Genomic DNA, 21,154 nt, shown 5'->3' on the forward strand with positions numbered 1-21,154 from the left:
AGGCCCTTGGAGTCAATGGATATAGTGGTGTGGAGCCCAAGGCATGTGCCCACAGAAACCATATTGAGGCATATGTGGCTACTAAAGATTTTTATACTATATTTATCGCACCAATGGTATCCTTCCCTTGAGAATGTACAAAAAATAATAATAAACATAAGAACAAATATGACCCCGTGTATTTTTGTCTATCCATATATATTCCTTCATGGCTCTGAAATATTTTAGATTGCCTAGAATTACTGTGGCCTATAGAATTTTGAGACATAATTTGAATAATCCAATTTAACATACCATTATGAGCTATGAGATATTGCGATATCTGTAAAATACACCAAGAAACTGATGTAAATGCACAAATTTCCGAGCAGCCATTTCAGTTTTATGTAAAAAAAAAAATAAAAGACGTTGGCATAAAATGGATGAAAAAAAGGAGGGGGTTAAAAGGATAAATTCCAATAATTATCAAAAGTCTGTGTTATGCTCCTATACCAGTTATGTGGGAATTTAATGCATTTCATCAGAATACGATTTAAAGTGTATAATTAAGTATGACATTTTTTAACATGATGTCAGTAGGCACCATATTGTAATTAAACAGGAGCATGGATGGGTATGGGGTGGAATTCTAAGATTTGCAGAAAAGAACAAGGATATGATCGAGAACACTTTACCACATGACTAGTTTATTCATTTCTGTATGCTGTTGCCATGGAAACAAGTGAGAACTAGAATTACATTTTCCTTAGCAAAGTGGCTCTTCATCTCCGCAGTGACGGGTGGGGGGAATACAGAGAGAATCAGTAGTGAGCAATAAGGCCTCAAATGGAGGAATAAATCACAGAAAGAACAGGGAGCTGTGTATTCAGAGAAGAAGAGACAAGGGCGGCTATTTATCAAGATGCAAAAAAAAAATTCTATTGAATGTGTGAAAAGGTGACACCTCGTCTGATGCATAACTGAGTCCGTTCAGCCATAATTGTATAACGTTTAGTCCCAAATATGTATCCCATGTTAGGATGTTTCATTACCTTTTTTAAAGAAATTTCATCATACAGTGTATTGAAACATTGTAAGTACACCATGTTTTTCTGTGCTGCCTTCTCTAGGTGAACATTGACCCTTCTAGCCTACCCGTATTTCCTGATGTAAAGACTGAAACCTTAATGAGTCCTTGGTCTCGTCTTATATTCAGGATAGCGTATGCCTTACAGTATAAATCTCTATCACTTCTGCTGGTAGGGTCTTCCTTTTATCTGTTACTATGTGTTGAGCAGTTGGTGTTTGGTAGTATGAGGCAGCTGAACATTTATTCATTATGAACAACTGCTCTTCAGCACTACTTTATAGAGTCGATACTATGATTACTATTTTTTTATTATTATTATTTGTATTTTTTGTTCAGTGGACCATGTTCCTTGGCTAACATTGTGACCTTTGCATTCAATGAATTCGCCAAATGTACATCTCAAAATGTATAGCCATCTGCCTCATTCATATGTCCTGCATGTTAATGACAGCTATGTCACTCTTGGTAACATATGAGCTGCCAGCAGAGCCAGGAACTGTCTAATTAATATCTGACACAGAACTACAGAAAACTCATGTGACAGATTTTGTATTTCAACAAATGTTTCCATTTTTATGAATGCATGTTGACAAGTTATTTAATTTATATTACAAAAAAGCTTTCTTGTAACAATGTAAATTTATTATTATTATTATTAATGATAAAAATCAGTATAAAGTAATCTTAAACATCAGTGTACAAACACAGGATTTAAACATAAAGGGATAGAGAGGAGTGTTTTAAATAAAATAATAAATAATTCAGTACTGAACAGTATATATATATATATATATATATATATATATAATTTTATTTATTTATTTGTGAAACACTAGGAATCCTCTGCCTTGCTGATACCTTCAGCCTAATCTGTTTCCCTAGCTATAACGCTGATGGCAAAGACAGGACTGGGTTTTGGTCAACCCAGACTCGGGGGTCAAATGCACTTGTCCTATCTCTGAAAATTCAAAAATAAATGTGGGCATGACTGCTATTTTAAGATATTTTAATCTAGCAGAGCTGTTTTAACTGCTTAAATAACTGGCTCCACATTTCTGTGCTCTGTGTTTCCAATTCTATCACGAGGCATTTGATATGAGTGTGTTCCCTTTGCCTTGGTGGAGGTTAGATCCTGAAGTATTACACTTTCTGAAGAACCTAAAAGCATATTAGAAACCACTAGAGGAGTGGACAATGTCAAGGCCAGGGTCCAGAAAAAGCCCAGATGAAAGACCTCTTTCTTCTAAATATAAGGTTAATGCTTTTGTCTCATCGTTATTTCTAAGTCTTAAGAAGTCCTGCATCTTGAAAAAAGCATCTATTTAAAAAATAATAATAATACAATCTATTGTAAGTATTAGTATATTAAAGCAATATCCCCATACTTGGTTTTGTTACTGCATTTATATAAAATTTAGAAAGCTTGAGGTCACCCAACCAATATTACAAAACTATTGTGGCCCCCAATCTTTTACTTAAACACTCTTAAGTGTCATTATTAATAATTCATTATAAACTATGCATAAAGAATACAACACAATACAGGTCGTATTCACTTCCTTTGGGGTTTATTTTCCTGCGGTTCGACATGTGAGACACATAAATTCCTTACTGCCCCTTAGGAAGACACTTCCACATAGTGTCTTATTTTATTTGTTCACCTGCAAGATAAATTTCTATCACCATGTCCTTTTTTTCCGGTGCCTGGACTGCAGCCAGACTTTCCACTCCAAACAATCTGGGATGTGAGCTCTTGGCTGGGGAAACCGTTCTGTGAGGATCTCAGATAAAGCTAGCTATTATCACACATGGACTAACATACTTCTCACTGTGATTAGGACACCAGATAGCAATAAAAACCTCCAGCTCATCCCAGGGCTCTAGAGCAAGCTAATAATGCATCATCTTTGTATTAAAAAAAACCTCTACTCTCACTCCAGAGAGTAAGCAATGTATAATAAGGAGATCCTCGTTAATCGTGCAATAGTAGGCACTCCAACTCTTATGTTGCTCTACGAATCTAATGCACTGAAATCTTATGGGATTCTCTCTGTTGGCTAAGTCTTTCTCCATGACATAAAGCATTTAAAGGTTTCTCTTGTACCTCAGAGTTTCTCTCCTCGGTTAAGTGTTGTGTGCTGGAGGTCAGCAAGCAAGAGCAGATGTCTCTGTTGAATTCAGATTTAATAATGTTTTACAGCTCTCACAAAAGAGAAATGGAATACGTTTTCTAACTGATAATATAATGGAAAATTAATTTACAACTATAATGTTGTCCTGTATTTATATTGTCTTCCCTTTGCAGACTGCATTTCATAGTAAGGGCATTTCAACATGGTGGGGAAGGCATATAACTATCCTGAATCTGAGATCAAGCACTGCTTAAGATATAAAAAAACCAGACAGACTAGATAGCCTAATGGATCTTATCAGCCATCAAAATTCTATATATACTTGTATGAAAGAGAGGAATGTGTTAATAATAAATACTTTAGGGGGACTAACCTAGGGGAGGGAGAAATGATAAGACAAAAAGCCATGGTATAAATGGCCTTCCTGCAGGAGTGATAGAGGTCAAACAGTGAAGGAATTAAAAAAAAATTCAAATGTTAACGATACTTTACTTAAAGTAAATAAATCACTCAATGTAGGGAGATTTCAATGATTCCATTGCAATATTCCGCAGAAAGGTAAATTAATAGGAATAGAAGCATTATTTGTCAGAGTGTTCTTGCTGAGACCTGGTAAGAGATTATTCAGCACTTAGTGACTTCATGGCCACAGGACGTATTCTCAGGAGCGGATGTAACCATGAAATCCTACTACCTGACATCTTAACAGTGATGGCCATTCTCTTTCAATTGTGTTATTTCATAAGTATGCCCTAATGCATTATTAATGTATATTTAATTAGATACAATTATCATTGACCAGTAGTGTTTTCCTGCCCACTCCTATAATATGTCATTGTCAAGAAATGATATGAGATTATAGAAAGTAATACGAGTATACAAGAGTTTCCATTCAACATTCAAAACACTTTTTCTGCCTTCATAATGTTTAGTTTGCAGCATATTAGTGGTTTTCTAGGAATTTAGGCAAGTGTAACACATCTGATGCCTTCTGTTAAGGTGTTTCGGAAGCAGACTGCAATGTAGATTCTTACATAGTTACATAGTTATATAGGCTGAAAAAAGAAATGCGTCCATCAAGTTCAGCCTTTCCTATATCTATATCTTTGCTGTTGATCCAAAAGAAGGCAAAAAACCCCAGTTTGGCTCTTTCCAATTGTGCACTAACCAGGGAAAAAATTCCTTCTTGACCCCAAAATGGCAGTCAGAGTTCTCCTTGGATCAATAAGCTGTTTCCCCATCATTAAAGATTATATAATTAGCCTCAAAGTTTCTCAAAACTCAGTACAGTGAGCTGTATTTTGGTTATTCATGCATACATAGCAGAGAAGCTGGTGGCTGCTACCCCTACCAACTCGGGGCTTTGGATTGGATCCATTTGTGTGTTTACAGTTACAAATGGTATTTTGTTGTTGTCCTTAGACCCATCTCCACCAAGATACCCTTGTAACGTCACCAACATCAGACTTTATACCACTGTTGTGTAAAGTGATAATTGGTTGCATTTGCAAGTTGAAATGTACCCACCCTTGTGATATATAGTAATACAAAATTCTTATTATAGTTTATTCAAATATAAGAGTCACATATCAACGCACTTGATTCTAATAAGATAGGACACCATAAAATTGCTCAATGTAGTATTAAAGGGTAAAACACTACAAAGAGAAACCAAGATGAATGTATGAATATTGAAACGTGACGCTCCGGCCAAGGGCCTATAGTATATAATTGGAACGAAACAGATATCTAATTTGATGGGGAACTCTGTATGTTTCTGATGTGAGTCCAACAAGAAAACAAAAAGGACATTGAGTTATCTATAAACAAGCAGATTTAGGATGAATAATACTTTAACTATCATTCTACACTGGAAATGTCTAATCAAAACTTCTTACCACAGTTGGGGATCTGCATGCTGGAAAGGTCAATTTTCTTCTCATTATCTGTGAGGCAGTATATATTTTGGTTCTCCAAACCAAGGGATTTAGCCTCCTGAAATACCTTAATCCACATTAAGTCACACGAACACTTGAATGGATTGCCATTTATGATTCTAGAAAAAAGGAGAAAGATGTGCTTAATTTTTGAAGAAAAATAAAATAGCAATAGAATATATATATTTTTATACAATAGTATCAAATATACCAGATTTAGATTTTTTTAAAATAATTTAAATATTCTAGTATAGATACTTTTAATCTAATAAAAATGTTCATAGATTCTAAAGTTATTGTAAATATTTACAAGCGGGCAATTTTTAAATAGGACACACACATTCATTTCACATGATGCTGACCAACACATTTAAATTGCTGCTCTATGGAATTCAGGATGTACAGCAAGGGATTCCATCTATGAGTTTATATGTTCTACATCCTACAGGGCATTATTTTACAGGTACTGTTAACAACAGTGAAATGTATGTGCGATCTGGCTGATGTAGTCACCCTAGTCGTAAATCAACTGTCACCTAAGTATTTAATCAAAATCAAGCCTTAATGGCAATGTTATGTTTTTTCATTTTCTATTTAACGCCAATGTATTAGCTCTTTACTTTAATTCATCAGGTTTCGTACGTTTTGACATTTCTTTGTATTATATTTAACACTGATATTCATTTTGACCTTAGTGAAAATTCCATACGTAAACCTAATTATATCGGTATGTCTCAGTCCGCCAATTCTAATTTTGCCATACCCTCTGAAAAGAGTAATCCATTGTTGAAGATATATAAATATATATATATATATACATACATAGCCTCGCTAAACTAGAGCATAATTGAATTGAAAGACAAACAAAAGTACGTGGTAAGTGTTCTTCCCTCGCCGTGATCATAAATATAATTATGAAGAGGCATCTTATTTTTATTTTAGAAATAAAGAATATAACCAACTTGAATCTGCATTTTGGAACAGTTCACAAAACTGTTTTATCAAATGGCCTACCAAAGGGGATCTTTCTTGGCAAAACGTCTATTTACCAGGCTAATACATTCAAGGGGAATAACAAAAGTTCATTTCACCACAACTGGCTATGACAGACTGAACAAAGACATTAGAAACATGCAGGATGACAGTAAAAGAAAAAGTATAGAAAAAGTTACTAAAAGTTTAGTGAGCAGACAGCAAAAGGGTTAATTCTGCAGAGTATAATTCTTGAACATTTTTTAATGGTAAAACTATGCATAACGCATGGGTCGGCAATAGCTCAATTCGAATCTTACAATCTTGGGGACATGAAATTATATAATTGATCCGTTACAGTACAAGGCCTGAGTTAAGGGTCCAAGCAAAATGCCTTCGATGCTTGATGCTCCGGCGATCTCTTTTCACCTTTCCCACAGCTCTCGGCTTTAGAGATTAGCTAATTGTTATCCTGTGGGGTGTTAGATAAATGGGTTTACAATACCCCCTTAAAAAACGTTTCTCATTCCCTGGTGAATTATATTAACATTCCTTTATGTAAAGTAATCTAGACATGTGAGTGGTGATGATGAATTACTAAAACTAACAACATTGACATGGGCCCTTTAAATCATAATGCTTCATAGCAATTACATGTAAAAGGGTTAGCGGAGGGAGGTGTGCTGTCTCACTTTAAGAACAGCTGATACAGTGTATCTGTATTCATACATTTTATTGATTGTTTCGTGAAGATTAATGATCTTTTCCAGCAGTGATTTAATGTATGTTTTTTTATGTTTCTATCTACATTAAAACGCCATTTGTGTATTAACCCCTTTAACGTAGTGTATTAAATTAGCCTTTTCCACCACTGATATTGTCCTTAAGGAATCTAAATTCAGGAACTATATGTTCTAATTTTTCATGAAACAATGTTTTCAGTTCAGTGAGTTCAGGGAATAAAACACAGCATGGAAATTGGCGTATCGTACTGTTTATTTTGCTGTGGGACCTCCAATACTCATTGTGCTAGGTTAAAGCAATACATTATTGCTCAAGAATATCAAACAGTGGAGATGTTGCCTAAGATATTAGAACGCCAGCATGCAGCTGCTCCTACCAGAGACTCACTACACTCCCATAGAGAGCCTGTAGAACAAGTGTTTTTGCTATTCCGGAACTACACAAATATATCTAGAGTTGCTTTACACATGTTTACGCTGGTGGCATTGGCCGTCTAGGCTTACTGTTAGCATATTGCGGTCAGAAGCTCCTATAAGAAAGCCTTTCCAAAATGGTTCATTGTCTACAGGCTTCCTGTCCTATTTTTCTCTAGAATAGGTACATGCAGCTCACTGTACCATATTAATGACCTTTATATACAATAAATAATCGACTTTGTTTAAAAAATAGCAAATAAAAAATTATGACCATAGCTTACAGTTCAGACAGCGGAAGATGGCGGAAATTCTTCCTGGTTAGAGTTGGCAGTGTGTTTCGAGAAAGGTTTCTGCAAAAAAAAAAACCAACAATTCTATGTTGTGGTTATGGAGTCATCGTGAATTTGGCAACAAAAAGCAGTAAAACAACAATATATTGAATTGTGTTTAATTTGTGTAATAGAAATGATCTCAGCGTTGAGTCTATTAATGGCCAAAATATTTCATTATGATAAATGAATTAAACTGCTGTATTCAAGAGGGAAAAACATAGAACTTGGAAGTAACATCTCATCACGTAACACGGCTATGAAATAACATACCATACATATACTCTTGTGCTACTATAGTAAAGGTCCCAACATGCGTGAGCTTTGTAAGTGTTGATAAGTATACTTCAGCCTTGGTAATATGAACAATGTAAAATATTTTCTAGAGCAACACAACCAACACGCTTGCCCGCTATTGCTGAATGATAAATACTATGATTCCCTGTCTATTTATGCCTGGGCAAATTATGGATTAGGATTATGGGAATTGTGGTTCATTTTAGTAGCCATGACTCTTCTGGTCTGAACTGTCCACAAGTTGTCTGCCTTTGTAAAGTCTGTCCTGCCAACAGCATCTGATTCTTGTGTAGAAAACAGATGTACTGCATGATATTACACTATTACAGGGAGGAGAACAGAATGTTTTGGTTTTTTTACTGATGCTGTTGGACAGTCCTCAGGCAGAAAGAAACATTAAATAAAAAGTCTCCTTATGGAGGTTGTCCATAGTCCACCAGTGCTCCCCAACACCTTCAAAGTTGTCTTTGAAATTTACTGTATGTGGAGGATTGCATGGACGGGATAAAAGGCGTGATCAATTCTGTAAATACATAATGTCTTCCATGGTGCCAAGACAAAAGGTCTCACAACAGGCTAATTGTCTGTCACTTTTGGAAGCCTTGCCAGGAAACATAACAGGGAAAGATATTCAACACCTGCCACCATTTTTATTAATAGTTTTAGTGTCATTTATTGTTTGGCCCATGTGTGTAAATCAAAGAATACTTTGTCTTTATGATTTGGAAACTCTTACTCTGCGTTTTAGACATCTTCGGCATAGGACAAGCCATCCATTTTAAAAGTGCACTGAGACAGACAGCCAGGAAGACAAATGAGAATTATAACAAATGACCACAATCATTACTCACACATAAGTTAGTTTGAGGTTGTTCCGGAATGCCAGGCGAGACACAACTTTTAGTCCAGAGTCAACCACAGTCCTAAAAAGGAAACACACTGATTAGCAATGTCTACACAAACACCACATCCCACTGTAAAGGTCTGATTGACAAAAAAAAATCTCCTGACAATAATATTTCAACTCTGTAGAACTCTGTAGTCATTTGACTACCTTACTTGGCTGTTATTAATGTCAATAAATTATATTTTGAGGAGCTAACAAACAAATACAATATCAAATATAAAAAATATAAAAAATGAATTAACTTTTAAAAAAATGGGTTTCCCTATGGTAGAGAATGTGACTAATGTGGCTTATTATACGTCACTGGCACTTATATGGTTAAGCCAATCTGGCACAAGGCCCTTTTCTGGCACAGGAAAAGTCATACCTTGCTGAATTACATAATCTGCAAGTCCATTAAACAGGTACAATAAATTACTAATGTGTTAAACATCTCTCCAGAATATTTCATTGGACAAATATGACTTATGAAAATATATACCATATCTTAACCTCAATTTATTCCAAAAACACGTGGACAGAATGAAAGCAAAATGTGGCTTGCTGTGATTAAACATATGGCGATCTTAACTGAAAACCAGAATTATTTAGTCATTCTGCTAATAATTAACAACATTTTAAGTAGCATTGTACAGATGTAACATACAGAAGAGCTATCTTTAAAATATCTGAAGTCTTAAAGGCACAGACAGGTCTTAGGAGCCTTAAAACACAGTAGAAACACACAAGTTGCTTGATAATGTAAAAAACTACACAGAATAATTACTGAATTTTTATAAGCAAGTTTACCTAATAAGGTCTAAATAAAGTTTATGGGTTTTTTTCACATTTTTATCCCTGTGTAACGTGTTCCATTGGGTATTTCTACTGCAAATTATTAAGATTTTTTTAAAACTCCAGTAGGACTATGTGTATTAATAGCTGGTAACACCACACATAGGGCACCACAGGTATAATAATAATAATAATAATAATAATAATAATAATAACTAACACAAACTAATCCTGAAAACTAATTCAAGATAACAAAATGAAAAGTACTCACAGGTTTCTCAGTCCAGTGTAAATCTTGATATCATCATAATTTATAGACGCAAGGTTTTGTTGGTTTGCAATGTAACTAAAAAGATAAAAGAATATACCTATAAATGTAATTTTATGGAAAAATGAATGCATTACAATATACACTCACATCATATTCCTATCCTCAAATATTAAGGCCCTAAAGTTGTATATGACTGCGTTATAACTAGTATACCGTCTGAGACCATGTATACTGTCTGAGGCCTAATATGAGTAAATGCTAGTAAAACATTTTAATGTGCCTGAGAAAAAACCCGATGATTGATTAGCAAAATATACGAACATCAATAAAACTGTTAAAGAGGACTATACAAAAGCTGCTATTATTATACAAAGTGACCACACATCAAATAAACATGAAAGATAATAAAGAAAATAGAAATAATTAAAAATAGAAATTATTGACTTATTTCATATGAGGTAGAGATGCCCAATGGTTTAACTACTTCGTCCCATAGATGGCACTTATCATTAGGGTATTCTTTTATTAAGGACATATGGCACCGACAGATATTGTAGGTTTTATTTATTGTTTATTGTATGGTTTTATAAGAGATGAAATCCTGCATCCTTTTTTGAACCTTTTTCTGTAAACTAGTTACAGCGCTGTAACAGCATAGCATGAGGAAGACATAGGTCAATGTTACGTTATATTGCATTAAGTTGTAGAGTACAGAAGCAGCTGGCTACATTTTGTTCTTGGGAATTCGCAGCATTCTAAAGATCTGCCACATGTGCCGTTAAGAACAGTTACATTCTATTTTCTGCCATTTTGAACTATGAAGAAATCGGAATATGTGACAGGCACGTGGGAGTGGATCTCAAACAGAAGGAATTTCAGTTCTTCTCAAATAAGATGAAATGGAGAGCCTCAGAAGTCTAACATCTACAGACAAAGACATAACGTAGACTGTTCCGTTCCCAGAAGTTCGCTAAATTAATAATGTACTAATTAGAAGGTTAGATTGGTGCTTTAATTTATGAAAATGAAAGGAGCCAGATGTATTAGAACTATGATTAGAAATGATTTAGTGAAGCCAATTAACCTATTAAAGATAATCTTTGTGAATTTTCTCTGTGAACATGATAATGTGTGGTTTTATTTACCTAACCACATACCAGAGTCATAGTTGAGTTCTTCTCTGCTATAAATATGGTCCATGTCACCAGTTCTATTATTTATTAGAGATATTTGGGTGATATATTAAAAATGATTTGGTATACCATGAGAACTTGTTGCAGAAATAATGTGTGTTTACAACCATATTGAAGGCGGTTAATATGGTAAGCAAAGGTCCTACTATTTTCCAGCAAGTACTTTCAAATAGTATAAATGCAATGTTAAAACATTAATGGATACATCTTCATGTGTGACAGCCACAGAAAATCCCAAGGCAGTATATTTCTACTAGAGTTATTGCCCTTTTCCAAAAAGAAAACCAAAAATGAACTACTCATATTATGTGTCTTACACAGAAAAAAGAATACATGCACTGTTGATTTTTGTCATTATAATAAATGAACATTGCAGGGTCAGGATGTGCATTTATTGTATTATTTATTATTTTAGTGTAAAAATATAATGGGGGAAAGGGGGCATTGATAGACACATTTAGGGTCATCCTTTGTTTTTGGTGAATAAAAAGTCTCAAGGGTATAACGTTCTTTTCAGTGGATATCAATTTTAATGTTAAGCAAATAAAAGGTTATTGTTTTAATGAAGTTTAAATTACTTAACTACACTGTTAAAATGTAGTCAATATTTGTATTACTGTTCAGATATATACAGATATATCCAGTAAGCATGAAACATTTATAAGCCATGTAATGAAACAGGGTTTAATTTACTGTAAAATCCCACTTAATATTCCCTGTTTTAGGACACTAACAGCATGGGTAAATATTGCCCACATGGACAAAACCATATGACATCTAAGTCAATTTTATTGCAACTCTAGGTTGGAATAAGACATGTGTGATATACACAATTCTAGTTAAGATTGTATTATTTGTTTGTTTTTTTATTACTCCAGAGGTTGTGGAGCTGAGGGCTGATGGTAGAGGAGTAAGGTTGATGAACCCTACTTTAGGACATTGCTCTTTGTTACAAAGCTCTGTTCTTGATATTCAACTCCCATAAATCCTATTGAGTCATTGGCTTGGTTCTATTTATGCAGCAAGTTTCAGTCACCAATCAACTGGTCATCACAGGATCCAATGGTCTTATAAGCTGTTTATAAGCTAAATCATTGAAAACTTGCCATTAAATGGAAATATTAAAAAAAAAACTTGCCATTTAATGGAAATATTAAAATTAGAAAATATAATATATTTATATTGGAAAAACGTATCTAATGCAGTATACATCAATTATATAACATTTTTGCTATTTGAAAAGTTGTATGAATTGGTATTCTAATTATGTAATACTATTTTGATAAGGACATTTTAGGTCACTTGTAAAAATCAGTGTTGAACAGCCATACCCTTCTAAATGTGGGATGCAAGTTGAGATGCTTAAAGGGACAGACATTTTTAGAACAGATATTCTAAAAATCAGAAAGCAACTTTGTCTTCTTGCAAAAATCCCATACTAATGAGCTATCTGCTAAACACGGATATTTTAAAGGTTAACAGCATCACCAATATGGCGTAATGTTTTTGTATTCTTTAAACTTGGTGTACCATATTTTTCTTATTTTTCTGTTATTTTGAATTAACTTTGCACTCTGTTAGAGGCAGACCTATTAAACCACAGGTTGCTATTCTACTTACACTTCCTTTATTGTGGATACCCATACATTGAGTTGAGTTGTATACATTAATAGCAAGAAGACTCGCCTAGACTGTTTGAGTCTTTAAAGCAGGTAACAATGGGTAGACTAGATGGGCTGAATGATTCTTATCTGCCATCAAATTCTGTTTCTTTATTTCTATTTTTTTTTTCAACCCACCAAACACAGTGTATACTTACTGAACTTGCTGGAATAAAGAAACAAAAAAAAATCTAAAACATCAAATAGTCCCCAGATATAATTTAAGAAACCTGGTCATCTAACAATAGCTAAGCATCTACTGCCAGGCATCTACCTGCATGTCTTGCCCTTGGTGTGAGACATACATAACATGTCAAAGATTTAATATATTTATATATTTATTTAAGTGTTTTAGTTTTTATTTTACATTACATAGGTTTTGTCATTTATTGTACAGCGTTGAGCACAATGCAAATGTGAGCCTCTTTTAAGCTTTTTAAATTGAACATCTTGTCACATTCACTAATTTTGACTGTAATTAATATAGCTATACTTTTATATTGATAAACCTCTAATTCAAATATACTTTTATAGATAGATAGATAGATAGATATATAGATAGATATCGATCTCCAGGAGTACATCATTAACTCCTCAAGTTACATTTTGATCAAATCTAGAAAAACATAGAATATGATGGCAGATAAGAACCATTTGGACCATCAAGTCTGCCCGTTATTCTTGATCTAAAAACTCAGTCCTTAATCAGTCCTCGGTCTTGTCTTAGATTCAGGATAGCTATGTGCCTACCCCATGTATGTTTAAATTCACTTACTGTATTAGTCTTTACCCCTTCTATGGGAGGCTGTTCCATGTATCCATCACCCTCAGTAAAACTTCCTTACATTACAACTAAACCTTTGATCCTCTAGTTGTAGACTATGGCCTCTTGTTCTAGAGCTTCTTCTCAGAAATAAACTTCCCTCCAGCTTATCATACTGAGCTATTTCATAAATCTACATCTCATTTTTTATATTACTAATATGTAATTATTGCATACTAGTTCTAGGTATTATATACCTATTAGGCTTTACTATAATTAATTCCTAAAGGCAATAAAGTGCAATCAGTCTGGGGTGAACAGCACATTAACAGACCAGAAGGAGTAATACATGACTTATATGGCTCTATATGGTTGCGCTAATCATTTCCACTAAAGGGAATTTTGTATTTTTACAATTTTTTTGAAAATGTAAAAATCATATGGAAATATGCACATGGAAATACATTAAGATTTTTTTTCTGAAAGTTTATACACTGTATTTCTATAAGAAAAAATTCAAACATACACACACACATGCATATATATATATATATATATATATATATATATATATATATATTCACACATACACACACACTATTTAAAATGCCCAGCACACCAGGAAGAAAAAAGAAATCCAACATGGTGTTTGCAACATTGGTAAATTGAAATAACATTATAGATCGTTCTACTAGTGTTCCTGTGATAATAAAAAGGGTGGGGAACCTGGAGTTGTGTGATTAATCTAAGAGATGTTAGGTTGGTCTACTACAAAGGCTGTCACCAAATACAACTAACTGGTTCTGCCATAAAGGATTAGTTTTTCCATACAAATCATAGACACCAACTGTCGCTATTCTGGATAACATCACCCACCACCTTCAGCTAGATGGAATATTCCATAATAGCTATATTTAAAAAAAATATATATATATATATATATATATATATTTAATAAAGCTATATATATCACTCCATATTAGAAAGAGGCCTATGTAATTCAAAATCAGCAGTATCTGTTTAGTCTATATTATGTCCAAACTAATGCTGGAACAATTTACGAAATATTGTTAATTCTTTTTTCATATGTCTTGTCCCGTTTTTAGTGATAAAACAAACAACATTTTAAGGTTCCTTATTTCTCGTATTTTAAGGTTCTGTGATATTTGTATATAGCTGGCTACAGCACAAGAATTCATTATCTTCATCAGGGGAAACAGTAAGCAGTGATGGTTCCTAATGATGTTCTTGGCTCAATTAATAAATTAATTAATGGATTTTTTTACAACACACTACAGCAAACTTAACACTTGTCAGATAGTATGTGTATTGCAATTCTAGTAGATATTGAACAATAAGTAGGGATTTTGCATTGGTTTATAAGGTGATTCCTTATAGTTTAGAGCTTCCATAGTGATTCCAGACCTGCAGTTCTAGACCTGTTCCACTGTTTGTAACACAAACTAAAGGTGTTATTCAACTGATATTTTTTTCAGGAACTATTATAGCAATAAGAACCATAAACTCAGCTATACTGAATATCTAACTTCAAGAATATAACAAATACAAACCTACTGGTCAATTACAAAACTTTAAATTATTTTATGCTGTATAAAAGGTATATCAAAATGTAGACACAATTATACAAAAACCATGGTGATGAACCAACAAGGAATTCCCTGATATGTACAGTTTTAAGGATTCACTGCATAGTTGATATATCAATCCATAATTAATTGTAATTACAATTGTCGAGGAACAAAACACCAATAGGACTGGTCATGTTGTGATGAATACAAATACTATTGTTATTTTGTATCTTGATAATGTTGCAGGGATGGTATATGATACATTTGGCCAATAACGGGTTTCTATTCTATAGAGACAGCTACATGTGAAAATATATATAATGTAAAATATATATATATATATATATATATACCCTGAAGAATAATAGTACATATTGCACAGTGGTGTATTGGGGCATTATAGAAAGCACAGTGATCAGCTCTCCAGACCTGCACTGCTTGCCTGGATTTGCCCATATTCTGTCTGCATCCTATTGATTTCCTGGAGCACTGGCCTTCAGCATGATAATACTATTAACAGCATTACAGATCAGGAGGATATACTGTAAAGCACCAGTAATTGATCTATCAGTGGGAAATATATTAAATTAATCTATGGGGACCCCCTCCCACTAAGGATTTAATGACCGTTGGTTACATTGTTTGGGTTTAATTAGTCTACATTAGCCTAAACTGATATCTAATTTGTTCAGGTAAACTGAAGGTTTACCCTCTTGACATGAAACGGTTAATGATGTATAGATAGATAGATAGATAGATAGATAGATAGATAGATAGATAGATAGATAGATAGATAGATAGCAAAGCTCTGGCATTCCAGCTGCTTGATGACTACGACTCCAATGAATCTAAGCCTGATGAAAGATCCTGACTGCAGCATCAGAGGTTGTCCATTCTTGCCTGGCACTTATAAGGTTAACCCATAATGAAAAAGCATTAAAATACATGGAAATACACCAGATCTGTCACCTATTACACAGTGCGAGGTTAGTTATTCATACACGGTGTCTATGAGAGTATTTGTCATGCGATCTCTGGCTAGGGGATTGCACTATCGGGTAATTAAGATTTATTATGTAAATGCTCCTAAAACCATATGAGTGGGAAGTGAAATGTAATCACAGCCGTGCTTTTAGGTTTCTCACCGGCAGTGTGCGCGGTGCTTGTGCCTCATTCTCCCATTACAGGGCAGCCCTTCACACCCCGATCCCTGTCTAGCACCGCTTCATTCGCCTATCTCTAGATCTCTTTTGAGGACGGATTCCAGCAAAGTCCTCTGGAATGTAAAGCAAAAGGATTTGTTCTCTAATTTTCCTTTTCTGCACTTAGTGGCTAGAGTTACATGAAAGTCACATGATATATCGTGACATACAGGTATTTAAACCTTCTCTTAAAATGCCACCTACCTGTGCTTAATTTCGATCACGGATTCCTGGCTCCATTAAGTAAAACCCTATCCCTTCCTGAATAATACCCATATGCTTACCCGAATAAAGGCAAATATCTTTGAATGAAGCTGAATTTCTCTGCTTGAAGCCAAATATCCCTGCCTTAATAATTAATCATATCCCTTCCTGACAAAATATCCATATCCCTAATAAAGCCAAGTATCCCGAATTAAGCAGGTTTTCCCTGCCTGAAGGCAAAAACACCTGCCTCAATAAAGCCAACTAACCCTGTATACACAATAACTCTAATCCCTGCCTGAATAAATCAAACAACCCATGTTTGAATTTCTCTATCCCTTCCTAAGTAAAGGCGACTAGATCTACCTGAATGATGAACCATATACCTGTCTGAATAAAACCAACTAGCCCTGCATGGTATCAGAAATCCCTGCCTGAACAGTGCCACCTGCTCCTGCCTCAAATGTCTGCCTGCACCTTTACTGTGTAAACAGTGCCACCACCCCGACAGATAATTCCCTCATTCATCTCAACCAGAACAGTGCCACCTGCTCCTGCCTCACCTGCCTGCACCTTTACTGTGTAAACAGTGCCATCACCCCAAAACCGAATTCCCCCATTCATCCCAACCAGAGCAGTGCCACCTGCTGCTGTCTCATCTGCCTGCCTGCACCTTTACTGTGTAGACAGTGCCATCACCCCAAGACAGAATTCCCAATTTATCCCAACCATAACAGTGCCACCTGCTCCTGCCTGGAGAACTAGAATAACCGTGCCCAGTGATTACCCCCACCCCAGAAGTAAGGTAGAGGTAGGTGGCACTTGTGGCGCAGTACCTACATGTCAGTGATGTTCTCTGCCAGTGCAGTGTTCCTCAGAACTGGAAATGCAACAATCCCAGGGTTCTGGATGGTGCACCAGATCCTCGACGAGTTACACTTGCATGAAGTAGGGCAGGCCAGTCCCCTCCAAAATACAATAAGAAAAATCCAGCAGGAACATAACACCTGGCACAGATCAGGTCCATGTAACCTTCTCCAAAGGCCCATGTTGGATCCCCAAATCAATGAAGCAACGTTTGTGTAGACCCCAACACAAGTTGAACCTCCAGAGAATTCGCAGCTCCTGCAGATTGCTGGGAGTCAATAGTAATGAAGCTTAATTGGACTCATAATCCTCAAATAAATTCAGATTTCTGGGTGTTAGGTGGCATAGATCATATTTATAGTCTAATGGAGGAAAAAAAACAGCCACAGGTGAGAGATGAATAAACTGTAGAAGATGCACTCAATGACTGAGCTGTGGTCTTCTTCAAGCTGAATGATCGATGGTGAAGGAACAGGTATGGTAAGATCCTTCTTCTACAAGAAAAAAAGGGAGAGAGAGAGACATCTGATCGTTGGTTTCACCAATTCATTCGTGTGGGTGTATTAGGAGCTGACAATCTACCAGCTCCCTCTACCCAGCCACAATATATTGCTAAGTATCCACTATACATATTCATCGGGCATTAAAAGCTATCCCCTGAGTCATCATTTCACGTGGATCATTATTCATAGCGATATATGTGCCAGAATGATACACTCACATCATTCCCAGCAGTAATATAGCATCATTCAGCTGCTGGTACTCAATGATAAATACTTTTAGTAAATCCGCTTGTTTTAATATATATGCAGCTGAATATATGGTATCCAAGCAGAGACCAGCAGTGCTATAGATCCCAATTGACCACAGAAGCAAGGTACTCGAGGGGCAAATTGTTGTGTATGGAAGATGATGCTTAAGCATTAACAGCTGCTTCATCTGCTAAGGATGCTGACTGCAAAACGCTGCAGAATCCTGGGCACATCAATCCAAGCCAAAGCAACGAAGCCAAATCCTGCATGATTACAATCAAGGCATAAGAACCTGCACCAAGACATGTGAAGAGTGCAAAGAATAGCTGTGACTGCCAGTGGGAATTCTCCTACCTGGGAGGGCTGCAGTGGGTCTCAGCTCCTGCCCGATAGAGAGAGATGGATAGATAGCTCTGCACTGGTTGCTGGAGGGATTCAGTCTCCAATATGTTTTTTTTTTACACACACACACACACACACTGTCTCCAGTGCTAATAATAAGTAGAAGCGTCTCCCTCCCCATCCCCATGCCAATAGCTGTGGAAGAAGAAGTGACGTGAGCAGTGACGCAGAACAGGGGCAGAAACTCAAGATAATTCTCCTTGAGCCCAAAGCATCAAGACAAAGCAACAAAAAGGGGGGATCATGGGGGAAGTGCCTTCATCAAGACACAATTAGGCATGCAGTCCTGCTCATACAGGCACTGCAGCCTCCTTCCACCTTATATATTTCATTCTCAAGATGTAACAATGTTAACGGATATGCAATATGTTCTGTGTAGCCCAAGATCATGCAGGCATTGCAAGGCATTCAATGAAGACGTGACTGGAATGCCAATAGCAGCAATATACCTGCTTCTATTAAGATGCAATCAGGAGCTGCATACTGAATGCACGTTAACATTTCTTAAGGTACTTACCCTTACTGCCTTAATCCGAATTAATAAACCTGCACTTTACATCCCAACGTTTGTATTTCTGACCAGCCATTCAAGTATTTCTATACGATTATCAGCACTGGGAGATAAGAAAGGAGCAAGTACTGTGTAGATAGACACGCATATATAGCAGGGCTATAAAAACCTATATCTTGGCGATGTATATATCACCTATATATATGTACTGCAGGGTGTGTAAGCAGTAAAAAGCGCTGCATATAATGGTATTAAAGAGTGATAAAAGACGATCGGTCGTAAATGAATGGTATTAAAATGGTGTGCCTGGGAATATGTCTTTTCATTTGTGGTTTTGGAGATTTTTTTCCGCAGTCATTTAAAAGCAGCAAAGAAATCTACCGCATTGACAACCAAGGATGCTCTAAGATCCTAGGAGAGCTCTGCTGACCCCAAGTGGCCGATATCTGCACTGCAACGGTGAGGAGAACGTTTATCAAGGGCATTATCTGAACTGAATTCCCTTTAGTGTCTCTTCGTTCCATACAAAAAAAAATTCACTAAGATGTTCATCTATGTTTTAACTATGCCTTGGAGATTATGTGGAGCCTTTTGCCTGGTAATGCTTGAGTTGCAGAGTTATATTCTTAATAATTTATCTTTTAAATGTAACATGCAAGTTAACATAAGGTTTATCCTTATTTTATATTGTTAACTCCAGAATTGCAACTAACCAGCATGTAGATTACATAGTAAGTAAATGATAGGATCATCTCTATGTTTTATTGTTCCAGTTACATTACTTACACACTTCGCAAATATATATATATATACACCCACACACTGTATGTAGATAGATTAGACAGATGAGTGAGATAGATGTTTATATATATTTTATATAATATATATATATATATATATAAATTATATATGTATATGTATATTATATGTATATATATACATATATAATCTGTGATTTTATTCTTTAATCACATAAAAACCGCTGACGTAGGTGGGCAAACCCCGCTCAAACCCGGAGAGTTCCCAGGTATGTTTATACATACCCGAGTCACACTATTTGCCATACAAATAACTATAAAACATTCTTTTTATCACATTATTTGTATTAAAATGCCAGAAAGCAAAAGTGTTAAAATGCCCTAATAAATGAAATACATTAGACATAATGGAATCAAAGCATTTGCTACTGCAAAAATGTTCACATGAAAAAGTGGAACAAAACAGTGATCACATTATTCTTCACGATATTCTTGTAAGAAACTTTTATTTCTTTATTAATTCATGTAAACAATTTTTTTATATTTAATAAAAGCTATGATTGAGAAAAATATATTTTTTTGCTTTTATTTCGTTTTATTTGCCAACCTGCCCCCCAGTTATGCACATCTGCCCCCAGGCTTGCTACTCTGCCCCCAGAAATGCCTTATACCCCCCTATATGCCACTCTGCCTCCCTGATATGCCTTATACCCTCCTATATGCCACTCTGCCCCATGATATGCCTTTTAACCCCCTATATTCCACTCTGCCTCAAGAAATGCCTTATACCCCCTATATGCCACTCTGCCTCCAGAAATACCTTACACCCCTATATGCCACTCTGGGGGTTGAAAGGCATATCATGGGACAGAGTGGCAAATAGGGGGTTAAAGGCATTTCTGGAGGCAGAGTGGCATAAAGGGGCTTAAAAGGCATATCATGGGGCACTCTGCCTCCAGAAAAGCCCTATGCCCCCCATATAACACTCCCTCCTCTTTGTCCCATGTCTTAAAAGGGGGTGCTGAGGCACGGACATCGGGTGGCGTGGTGCGTGCACACTGGCCCCTTTAATTTCATTAGGCGCCGTCAGCCGGAGGAGGTGGCCCGGCTGCCGCACGATGGCTGCTTTCAATCCCGCTTGCAGCTGCTCAGCTCACGGATCAGCCGGCCCACCGGGAAATCTCCCAGTATCCCGGTGGGCCAGTCCGGCCCTGATGAACAGCCTATCAGTGCTTGCTTTTGTGTCATATGACAATTAAGTGTTCCTGTCAATAAAAAAAATATGAATGAAGCATAGTAAAACATTTAAGACTTACGCATAGCTGGGAATGATGTTTGTAATGGGGAATTTAGTTACAAAAGTATGTGGGACAGTACCATTTTAAAGCAGTAGGAATATTGGCT

At 35.9% G+C, this 21,154-nt stretch overlaps 1 protein-coding gene across 2 annotated transcripts in view; it reads right to left on the bottom strand.

The window, feature by feature from the left end:
* The window catches only part of LOC149300562 (BDNF/NT-3 growth factors receptor-like), a 109,582-nt gene extending 92,073 nt beyond the window's left edge, over positions 1 to 17,509 (bottom strand). For both annotated transcript variants that reach the window (XM_089484963.1, XM_089484962.1), the window contains exons 1-5: positions 17,301 to 17,509; positions 9,849 to 9,923; positions 8,748 to 8,819; positions 7,552 to 7,620; positions 5,100 to 5,257 (exon numbers count right to left, since the gene is read on the bottom strand). In XM_089484963.1, the coding sequence (XP_089341089.1) occupies positions 5,100 to 5,257; positions 7,552 to 7,620; positions 8,748 to 8,819; positions 9,849 to 9,923; positions 17,301 to 17,509 (583 nt within the window). The remainder of the gene's footprint in view (positions 1 to 5,099; positions 5,258 to 7,551; positions 7,621 to 8,747; positions 8,820 to 9,848; positions 9,924 to 17,300) is intronic.
* Between the last annotated feature and the right edge of the window lie 3,645 nt (positions 17,510 to 21,154).

The sequence above is a fragment of the Sceloporus occidentalis genome, unplaced genomic scaffold (genome assembly GCF_023333645.1).
Source record: "Sceloporus occidentalis isolate IW3139 unplaced genomic scaffold, rSceOcc1.0.p SCAF_24, whole genome shotgun sequence".
In the NCBI taxonomy this organism is placed as follows: domain Eukaryota; kingdom Metazoa; phylum Chordata; class Lepidosauria; order Squamata; family Phrynosomatidae; genus Sceloporus; species Sceloporus occidentalis.